The sequence below is a fragment of the Dermacentor variabilis genome, chromosome 6 (genome assembly GCF_050947875.1).
Source record: "Dermacentor variabilis isolate Ectoservices chromosome 6, ASM5094787v1, whole genome shotgun sequence".
Classification (NCBI taxonomy): domain Eukaryota; kingdom Metazoa; phylum Arthropoda; class Arachnida; order Ixodida; family Ixodidae; genus Dermacentor; species Dermacentor variabilis.
This window is the reverse complement of record NC_134573.1, coordinates 93,766,952-93,778,246: the sequence shown is the minus strand read 5'-3', so window position 1 is coordinate 93,778,246 and position 11,295 is coordinate 93,766,952. Positions and strand designations below refer to the sequence as shown.

Genomic DNA, 11,295 nt, shown 5'->3' with positions numbered 1-11,295 from the left:
AACGTTGCTGCATGATTATCCCCCTGCACGATTTTCCCCGTGCGCCATTTGGTATCCATCGACTTCTAAATTTTCTATTGTTCGATTCAAAACCAGCTGTGGCTTTTGCGTTATGCGCACTGGCACGTTAAATGTTCGCGTATTGTGATGCCTTCAATCCAAAAGCGGGACAATTTCAAAATGCCGCCTCTTATAGGAATTTTATTCAGCCGCTTCCTATGCACCTTCCTGGTCAGCGCAAGTGTGCTTGTCGTAGATTAAAACTCCTTCATCGCAGGATTCTTTGTACTTTTGTGTGCATTTCCGAGGGTAGCCGTCTTTGTATTCGTCGTTGACCCATAGCATGCACTCTGAAAGAAGAGAAAAAATGAGTGCAGATGTTGTATTAAACACTTAAGACGCGTTTGTTATAAAGAAAAACACCGGCAAAGTTCCTGCCATACATTTGGCGGTGTGCTACTTTTATGACATCCTGCGTCGTCATGACCGCAAAGGCGCTCCTTAAGTTACCGGGCCCTGTTGCCGACTACTTTGTGAACTTACGCCAAGGACGATTTAGGCATCTGAATGGCCATAACATTTATGGCAATTTGAAAATCTGCAGAATAATCGCTCACAAAACCATGCATCCCCATCTAATTTATTATGCTACGATGAAGCAAAGAAATAAATTATTGCAGTTTTGGTGCGCATGGCTGCACAGTAACGACTTACGGCGTTTCGCGGTTCCGATGCTTATGACGGTACACGAAATAGGTGTCATTTCCAGGGATTTTAACAACAGTTCTTCTTTCTTTAAGTAGAGAGTGCCGTGCCTAGGACGAAGGTGTTTACTCTGAAGGCATCAAAGCTTCATTCACAGCCCGACGCCAGAGCTAAAAGGTAGGCGCAATAGAATAGCAACATTATGATTATCCGTCTAGGCCTTTTAAACATTTCCGACTCTCCACAGTTTTTTCGGGTGCAAGAAAATGGTGGTAGTTCGTTGAATGTCGAGATTTGTTTGGCAGTCCTGGAATAGAACGTGCAATCAAAAGGTAAAGTTAGATTTCGGCTAATCCGCCAGTGATAAACTCAACAGTATTTGTATCTTTGTACCAAAGATTAGCCTGGCTTATCAGAGGTGCCGTACCGGTTCATCAGTTTCCTTAACATTCAAGGAAGTCGAAGGACACACAAAGCTTCATATTTGGAGTTCATCGGATGCGGTCTGCAGGGGCAAACTATCATATGAGTCTGTACCTGCTTACATCGCGCTAGCATTGCGATCGCTTGCACTGGACCCAAAAATCAGAAGTATGTCTCTAGTGGCAATTGTTTAAGTGGTCGCGATACTAAGCAGCTCATTATTTTAAGGCGTTACGTTGTAGACTGTATTTAAAGTTCATTTGATGCTTTACGGAAAGATAATTTAACTGGTTCTTGTCCCTCAAAAAGTTCGCCGATGATTACGATGCCCCCTAATGCGAAGTTTCAGCGCAGCTCTATACTTGCTTTCATTTCGAGATATATTTAGGCAAATGATTTGAGAGAGGCATGTAGCAGAGTCGGCAATTGTCTAATATCTTATCCGCGGGCCAAGCGCGTCGGCTTTCACACATGACTCGCCGAAGGCTCCAGTGTAATCCCTGGTGCCGCGTGGCTTCCTGAAAGTAACATACAATTCACGTTGTGCATATAATCATATTTAACAACAATCGCGAACCATGACACCCAAACAAGCGTGAACGAGGCCAAACCAAGCAGACCAAACGAGCAGGAGCGAGAGCTGACGCCGAGCAGACGAAATTTCTACATGACTGAGACCAAATACGAGTACACATCGAGCGGTCGGGTGGGTCTGCATGACACCGGTTCACCACGCGCACGTCACTGAAGGGGCCGCTCTTCTTGGTCTCCGCCGTTCGCGGCTACCGTCTTTCATGTTCCGCTGTGCGCGTTCGCTTGGTTACGCCACCGACGCCACCTCCGTCGACGCCAACGCTAGCCGAAGGAATGGTGCCCCTTAGAGCAGCGCTCTAAAATTAAAATGATTAGTAGCAGCTTTATTCTTTCACAACGATTCCCATGAGTTATCTTTGTACGTGTGTAATGTTTAACAAAGTAAATAATCTACAATAACTCACGGCCTCCGAGATCACCGCTTTTCAGAATGAAGCACATTCTATAGTCAGTATAGGGCACTGCGGCGGTGAAAGGATTCTCAGGATCTGAAATTCAGCAAATATATTATGTTATTATAACCAATCTGAGGAAACACATAAGTTCAGTGTAGATTTTTCTCGCTCTAACTATTCGACAAAACCAAACATACAAGGATTGGTCAATAAAGCCTCCAACTATTCTTAAATCTTCATTTCCTAAAGTATTCATCCGCAACATTTATTCCTTTTTACTTACATTTCAGTAGGTGAAATGCACTCGTCTGTATGTATGATGTATGCTATATGGTCGTAGTATTCAGAAAGCACAAATAAACCCGTATGGGTTTTTCTGAAGGTAAGCTTAGCTGTCGGAAGGAAAATTCGTGCTTGTACTGGATTTTATCCCGAGAACACCACCTTGGCGGGGTGGTCACTCTATCATTTTAGCTAACCAAGAGGCTGGCTGGTCCCAGAGCCAGGGCAACTTATTCGACAACTCGAAGCACTGGTACACTGAATATGACAAAACAGCTATACGATTCACTGCAAGGTAGACGAAAGTCGAGGAAAGAGAAAAACTGACATCCATCACGCCGTAGCACGAAGGTACACAGGACACGTGGGGTTTGGGGACTTGAGGCTTCAGCAGAGCTTATTTGCCAAAATAATTGTGCTTGTGCTTCAAGTTTTCGAAAAATTACCCGTCACTCTACGTTCTGCTAGCCTAGTACGGAGCTCACACAGCTTTGGTTTCGGGTTCGAATGCCGGAAGAGTTCTGACGACTATAGGAACACCTAGGCCACAGTTACGTTATCACTACAGGACGGGCGTCAAAACAAGACAACGTGCGTGTGGGGGCGTGTGGCGGCTGAACGGCGCGTCGTGTGAGCGCCAGCATCGCCGTTTGATTTAGGCAGGAAACACTCGACAAGCGCGACCAGGGGAAGAGTCACAGCAACTAGGTCACGTGGGCCATCGCGGGGGAGCCATCGGTGCACTCGGGTGCCAATATCCTGGAGCTTCAGGCCGCATCTGCTTGTGGGGATCGGGAAGCTACCGGGCAGTGCCGATTTGTATACAGCCGCAGCCGGGTCCCGCGGCCGACCATGGGCGGCTACTTGGTCCGTCCAACTGCCTGTTTCTGGAGCGCAGATTGAACCTGCCGAGGACATTGTGAGACTCCGTGGTCCGTTCTGTCATCGGGCCGAACCCTCGTCGCGAGCCGGCTGACAAGGGCCGGAAGTTCCGCGCCACGACCACCCGCCCGACCACCAGCGCGCATTCGCGCGGCCGGCGTCACAGTGTCGCCTGCTGTGTTTTGGACGCCAAGGCACTGCTGCCTCCAGTCGCCACTGCGACACAGTGCCGTGAATGATGCACTAGACGAAGGACATCGCCTAGGGCTATCGAGCGAAAAAAGAAACGCTCGTCATAGGGAACTGCAGCGCGTAGCGTCGGATGGTATATTCAGAGTTACTGGTCGCCGTAAACTATAGTGATTATATGTTTCGAACTCTGATGTGCCACCTAATATATCGTGGTGTATCATCATAATTTCTCTGCGTCTACGCTCCCATCGCTGTGTTCTGACGCTTGGGCCCACTAACCTTCACACATAATAACCTTTTCTTGTACTGCGAAGGTTTCTTTCTGATAAACACGTATAGCTTTGTGCTACAGTCGGTAGATGTTAAGTTTTCTCTGTCAAGAAGGAAGCATAGAAGCACTTCCCGGTCACAAAAGCTTTTCAGAGTAACTAAATTATAGAAGCAAGACAGCGCTGGAAACTGCAATCCATATCAAACGAAGCAATTTGATCAAAGCCGGGCACTCTCCCGCATATCCGGAGAAGCCAGTTCGCTCTTATGCGGACTGGGCCATCTCATATCACTGACACGTTGGACACTTATTGTCTCACAGAGTGCATTTTACTTCTGGCCAGTTTCAAAGTAGAAAACCACTCTCAAGTAGACGCATGAATACAGAAGGGAAAGCCGTGCTCTTACTCATGGCTGGGGTTCTCAAGCACATCCCTACGTGTCTTTCTGTGGCGCCCATCTTGTTTCTGGCTAGTGTCAAAATACACAATCAATCTCAAGTACACGAATGAATACATCGCCGCCTTGTAGACCTGCGGTCTTTTGTGCACATGCGGGACAGCCATGGTCCTACTCACGACTACGAGCACATCGCTACGTGTATTTCTGGGGCACCCCGAGACTACACCTACGTAACTGATCACATGTGATGTAGGTCGCCTAGTATTAGCTTTTCACTCTTAAGTGATACATACGACGCAATATTGCGCTTCGCAACTCAATTATAAAAGATCTCAAGCAAGACCTGTTTTCAATTTAGTGAAACTATATGTTTCTCAGAAAGCTGAGTAAAATTTTTAAACTATATAGGCAGAGGTCGAAATGATATTACCATTGGAACTAACGACGGTCACTTCACCAGGCGAATCTCCCTTGGTTATTTGGTGGGCGATTGTCCTAAGATGAAAAAAGAGGCTTGACATGTGTGACACATCACTGTTTTCAGGTAAGTCTAAGATTGCTTGTTGCATTAACTATTCGACGTGCATGGAATCTTCCCCTTTCCGGTTACGGCAGCATGGGCCCCCTTACTAAACGGGCAATTACACTTGCAAATTTTCATCAATATATAATCGCAAGAAAACATTGTGTACATGCTGGTTAATTCACTAGCGTTCCTGAAAAGCCTCCGGGAGTTACGAAGAGCTTACTACGGTAGATACATTATTTGTTTGGGCACAAGCAGTATGCAAGCGTGCACATCACACCCATGGGTGTCATTCATACGAGAATGAAATCAGAAGTCGAACCAACGCCAAGAATGCGTACGCGAGTCGCCTAGAACGATACCGCCGTGACCAGACAATTGCATCCACTCATCGCACTGTCGACGTTTCCGCCATGCATTTTATAGTCGTGGTACGAAGAAAAAATTCGTTGTTGGCAGCCCGCACTACTAAGCGTATTGGTCATCGGCTAGTGCATACCATGCTGTCGATGAGATTGCATTTGAAGCGGATCACCAGTGGGGCATCTCACCGATTGATTGATTTTCAAGGTCATCCCCAGCGGCAGGCGGCGCTGACTGTGTCTTAGGGCAAGAAAAAGTAGTCGTAGCAGCGAATACATGCCAATACAAGTAGTTGAGGACTGTACTCCATCTTTCTCACTGAATAACCAAGGCGGACCATGCCTTACCACAAACACATCGAGGCGCTACAAATTGTCTGTTACGGCTATCTGCACGGTAGATTGTCTTATTCATTGTATTTTCACTTGCATCTGTGTCTGCTTGGCAAGGTGTACCAGCCTGTGCCCGAACGCTACATTAAATATCTGTATACATATATCAACTCATGATTTCATGCCCCAACTAAGCGTTACTTTCTAAGCCATTGAATGAGTCTGGCGTTGAAATTTCATAAATGCTTTCATTGACATGTCCATTTGCTTTTCATTCATACTGGAAGGCGATAGCTACTAAATGTAAAAATGTGTGCCGGTTAAAAAATATTTGGCATAAAATTACAGTGTTCATTTATGGCTGCACAAGGTTCCCGTAATGTATTTTCTCGTAGTAAAGGTATTCATTCCTTCTAAAAAGTGAACACTGTATTTGTCCTTCATTATCAATGAATCAGTTGGAGGAACTTCAGTATCGTTTTTTTTTTTTGTAAACACTTGCTGTAAACAGAGCTGAAATGACAGTTGTCAGAGCTTTTACAATTCAGCCGTTCTGTTTACAATATTCTAAGCGCATCAATGAGAATACATTAAATATAAACGATATATTTGATTCTAATCGTCATTCTAAAGATGCTGCTCACATTTAGGTGCAATACATTTGGTGTACATTGCCTTCAGTAGTACCCCAGCAATAAAGCAAATGAGGCCTTGGCTGAAGTACATATTCTTCGTTAGTTTTTTCACGGTTAAGATATTTGCGAGAACATTATGTGCTAATAATTGGAAGCGGTGCACTAATATTTGGGTGCGTTCATTCAGGGTACTTAGCGACTGCTAGTGCTTATTGGTGCCTATTGCGTGTTAGTGCTTATTGCTAGTGCTAGTGACCGCAATTATCATCACGCCTGTCTCACCAGTTTTCTGACAGGACTTACGTTTTAATATTTTTTTGTTTTGCAAGCTACTATGCTAATATTCAGGAAATAGTGCATGAATTTAGTCACATTCTGCTGCTGAAGCTTTCTACGTACGTTCACTTTCTATATGTTTTGAGCCTCTACTCAAGATTAAGAAAATATCTTATAAATATAGGCAGACTGTACTGAAGTAGCTTTTTGCTTTTGAAAAAACTATAAAAAAATTATGCCCCGCATACTGCTTGATAAATATACTTTGCAGATTTTGCCTTCACACATAAAGCAGGATGAGCTACTGTGAATGCAGAAGATGGCCACATATGTGCTTTTATGTTCTCTGAATTAAGGATATGCGCGATGGGATTTGGCCACTTCTGTAATGCATATAAAATTGCTAGCTATGCATATTTGAATAAGAAATTGTAGTACGAATACGCAAGTGTTGTGGAACATGACTGCGCTCACAGTGAAATGAAGTAAAACCCGCAGTGGAGTGCCGCGTTCTTACTTACATTTCATTCCCGCCATCGTCTTTCACAAACCAAAGGTAGGTGCCTGTTCCGGCATCCAAGTCGTATTGCGTCAATTGCGCGTGCAAGCATTCCAATTGAACGTCCCCTGCCGTAGCAGTTGATGCATAGATGGCGGTCATATTGCGAAAGTATCCTATCATCTAAAATAGTAGAGAAGACAACGCCGTGAAAGGCACCGTATTTTTGCGAAACAGCTGCATTGAAAATATATCACGATCACCACTGACCGATGAACAACAAAACACCAGTAAGAAATTCAGCAAATGGCGGTAATTCCCATACAATCAGCACATTGACACGCTTTTCTTGTCAAATGAACGATTCTGCGTTTATTTAACGTGTGTACAAAGCTCATAAAATTTTCTTGTCAATATTTCTGTTTGTTTTAAGCCAAAGGTAATTAGTGCTTAGAAGCTTTTCACAACTGCATCTACTCGCCTACAAGAGATTGACCAACTAAGGTTGGAGGGCAATATTATTGTAGAAATTTCTTCCTTACAATGCTGGCGAGCGCGCTCATAAGCATCATGCTTTTCACCGTGTTCAAGTAAGCTTTGGAAGTAGGAATGAAGTCATGTTCGACTGCCACGGAACTTTTCTTGGTACTTTTTCTTGCTTAAAGCCACTTCGAGATCACTATAAAGCCCAGGAACAAAGCTCCGCTAGGCCTTCGTTGCTTTCAAAGCTGCTAATCTACAACCGCCATACTGTCCTTCGAGGTCCGCTATTGCAAGAAACTTATGCGCGGCGCCAAACCTATGCACGGACATTTCTGCATTCGACTGGAAGTAGTAATGTACGTGCCTGAATGCTGCCTTTTTTCGTGATAGCTTGACCACTTTTGTACAGCCTCGAAGCTCAAACTTCGGGAGCATTGGGAAAAAGAAATTCAGACAGCAAGAAAGAGGAATGCAGGCTGCTGCAGCAGTGTATATATTGTTGCTTCTGCGCCACTAAAAAAAGAATAATAAACAACTCAATGCCGTGAATACTCAAACTACCATCGCATCACTATTTCACTCATGTAGAACTCTCTATTACTACTTCTTCAATTTTAATGTCTACTCAATCCATATCGCACAATGGCACTTCCTCGAAGGCACGGTCGGAAGAGCTGATCATATATATTTGCTTTGGCTACCAAAGTCGCTTGGTGAAGTGCACAACTAATGACATTTAATATATAAATATACATATGTTGTGTGAAATATGTATATGATTACGCATTTACTTATTCACCATATACACATAGGTAAGAAATCACCGGCTGATGATGAAACATATCGTCGGAAAGTATTTTTACACTTTTACCGCAGCCCTTTTAGCAACCTGCAACATTTACTACGAACAAAACTAAGCCTCTTTTCTCTGTTATATTCAGCTGTATTCCATTGTAATTATATTTTGTCACATACGTAAACGCGCGCTGCAGCACGTTTGGTCGTGGTATGCTGGACGTAGTGCAATGCCAGAGAAATATTTCTTCAATTTGCGAATGTAAAGGTACTGCCGTGTTTGAAGCGCGAAAGAAGTAGTTTTTGTGCAGGAAAGAAAGCGGAGAGATCGTGTAAGTGAAGAGGTGGCCGTGCAATCTTGAGGCGGCAAGCGATTCGACTGAACACACACTATGAGCTCCGAAATTGGGTTATGCGAGGTGTAGTAATGCCGTCCAATCTCAAGAATAGCCTGAGGTGATGTAAAGAGAGGCATGGGGGGCGTAGTTAACAGTAACGTAGCTATTAGTGCAATAGCGAAAATGACAACGTGCCAGGAGGACGTGGCAGCAGCATTAGCTAGTGGCGATGTATGTACTTATACATATAATATAAAATCTAAAGAATTTGAAAGGCATGTCCTGTCAGTAAAGTCTGGCGGTGACGCATTTCTCCCACGAAATTCAGCGTACTTCGTCTTATCTGTGTTTGAACCGAACATTCGTTTTTGTTTTCGGTGGATGTTTTTTTTTTTCAGGTGAAATTTCCAAGACTGAAAATATTGTTGCAACAAGTTTATCAGATACTTTTTCATCAATTTCTAGTTAATAACTTCGTTGGTGCTCGAACAGGCTGTGTGACTGAAGATTCTATTTGTCAAGACTCTAGTCGCATTTCTCCCCCGAAATTAACAATATTTCTTCTCATGTTTGTTTAAATCAAACATTCGTTTTTCTTTTTGGCGGATGTATTTTTTTTTTGCAGGTAAACTTTCCAAGATTGAACATACAGGATAAATAAATTTTCGATAAGGAGTATACAGCAAGAGCACCGCGCCTTACCGTGATGGAAGATTAGATGTTCAAGTGCGTGCAGTTATTCTACCGCATCGGCCACAGCGCGAAGACTGCGAGCGCTCGAGTCATGGCTTCCTCGACCCCGTGCGTAACCACGCCCTTTGCTTCGTTTCGTCGAAAAGGCAGCCCAAGTGTGCTATATCAGTATGACGTCCGGCCAGCATACGGTAATGATTATAGCCACTGCTCCTTCTTCTCATCCTTGCTCTCTAACCACCTCGCACAACGCGTATAGTAACACGCATCACAGCAATACAGGTTCTGTTGGCCCAGCGAACGCCGTGTATCGTGCATGTTCATCAGTGACGAGGAGGCTGGGATGACAGCGGGCCGCCCTCTTAGTACGCCACTGCCTTCTCCATCATGGGATGATATGCCAGCCATACGTAGTTTGACGAGATGAGCAACAAGTGGACAGCTCACGTCATAAAGATACGACGCCAAAATTACGGTGATTGGCGATTGAGTCATTCCACATATGGCTCCACTAGTCTAATCAATTACCATGCATTGAAAGCGATGTAACTGAAGCGGATCGATTGTCTAGGTTTCCCAAGTAATTTGGAAATACAGAAGGCTGTTCAAGCTATTCATATTCTTTACAAACCCTTCTGACCACTTAGTAACCTCATTTGCTCAAGCTCAGCAGGGTGACGGGTATACTACGAAAGCACCTGCTTGGATCATATTGGAATCCGGCGCATCAGTGTTCAAAATCTTGTCGATAATAGAGACGTTAGGTTAATATGAGCTGCGGAGTATGTTACCCGGGTTCTTCACTACCTTCGCAAGCCTGCTTTGTTTTACCCGTCGCAGTGCATCGCATCGAAGGTGAAGTGCTCGTATTATATTTTATAGAATAGTATACTACGGAAGACATAAGAAAAGTTCCAAGAAGTTATGTAGCAGTGATCCACCTTTATAACGTCCACAGCTTCACATGTTGCTCCAGCTCCAGCGGCGATAAGCAGAACCGTACCGATGCCTACGTATGCAGTGGCACGTGTCATCTCTCGAGGCTCGTACGGCCAGCTGCTTCGTTAACACAACCCATATACTGCTGTCAGGGCCGCTCGCTGCCTAGCTCTACTGCAGCAGCGTTGGCGACAACGCGGCGGATGTTATCGACAAGGACGCGTTGGGTGAGGGTCATCATCCAACTACCTTGCAGAGCGGTTTTGTTTAGGGCGCTACACGATTATGAAAAAAAAGTGTGCTGCACTTCCTCTTTCTAGGAGCCCTAAAGTCACTTAGGAATTTATACATGTCACATCTATTTGCAAGATCTTGAGCAGCTCCTGAATTCATTGCTTTGCTACATTCTTCACTTTCTATAAAGAACAGGGATACTGAGATTGGTCCTTTTAGGAGTGAATGACTTGCCACAACCATTCGCACCTTTGGGGAGTAACATCGAGGGGATGAACTGTGACCTCTCCTGCGGTGATGTGATCCGGCTCTTGTGGTCGTGGTTCGGACTTGTGCATCACTAAGACGGCCGACTGCTTACAATGCCGAGGGGCCTAACATGTGGTAGCTGGCCTGCGATACACAGGGGTGTCGGACAAAGCTGGCTAAGCGGACCAACGCGCCTTTCGCCTCTACCGCCGATAGTTGCATTTTGGTGAGGAGATGATGGGGTACAGTGGGTTCAAGAAAACAAATATGTTTGTTTTACATATTTACAACTAACACCGCTCCATGGACACGGGAACGCTCCATGCCGAAACATTTGACATATAGGATCTCACTAACTCCCTGATCACACACATGCCAGCCCACACATCACAACAACAGTGATGCCCGCTTTTAAAGAAGTCGTTTTTCCTAGGGAACATGACGAGGAAATTGGCAGTGCCTCGGCCAGTCATAACTAATCAAAATAGTAACGGTCGGACAGTTCTCTTTACGGTTTTTGTTCCCTGTTTTGGACTAAGTTATATGTGCAAGGTATATCACCTGATCTTCACTGCTCCAGTTAAATGTGGCGACTCTTTCATCCATCTCCAGCCAGCTTACCGAGCCCTCAAATGTTGGCCCGCCGAATGTCGGTGGCTCCTTAGGATTCTGCAGTAGGATCGCTATGGACGGCCCTGGGGCTGTCATTGTTGCGGCTGTCATGGCCATCACGGTCTTCTCCAGAAGAAGTCCGCTCTCTGGAGGCTGATTTGGCAGCATGAGGCTAG

At 44.8% G+C, this 11,295-nt stretch overlaps 1 protein-coding gene across 1 annotated transcript; it reads right to left on the bottom strand.

Moving 5' to 3' along the window:
* Positions 1–135: 135 nt before the first annotated feature.
* Positions 136–10,150, bottom strand: LOC142584266 (uncharacterized). Its single transcript, XM_075694407.1, has 5 exons — positions 10,027–10,150; positions 6,799–6,959; positions 4,576–4,640; positions 2,127–2,210; positions 136–350 (listed from the first exon to the last, which is right to left on the bottom strand). Exons 1-5 carry the CDS (start codon positions 10,117–10,119, stop codon positions 217–219), a joined length of 537 nt encoding a protein of 178 aa, XP_075550522.1. The 5' UTR covers positions 10,120–10,150; the 3' UTR covers positions 136–216.
* Positions 10,151–11,295: the final 1,145 nt, after the last annotated feature.

What these genes read in the sequence shown, in the direction of transcription:
- LOC142584266 (XM_075694407.1), bottom strand. Translation starts at nt 10,119, where the DNA reads ATGACACGTGCCACTGCATACGTAGGCATCGGTACGGTTCTGCTTATC. An exon ending in AAGCTGTGGACGTTATAAAG is followed by an intron (nt 6,960 to 10,026) that starts GTGGATCACTGC and finishes CTACTATTTTAG; the next exon opens with ATGATAGGATACTTTCGCAA. An exon ending in AAGCGGTGATCTCGGAGGCC is followed by an intron (nt 351 to 2,126) that starts GTGAGTTATTGT and finishes CTCTTCTTTCAG; the next exon opens with AGTGCATGCTATGGGTCAAC.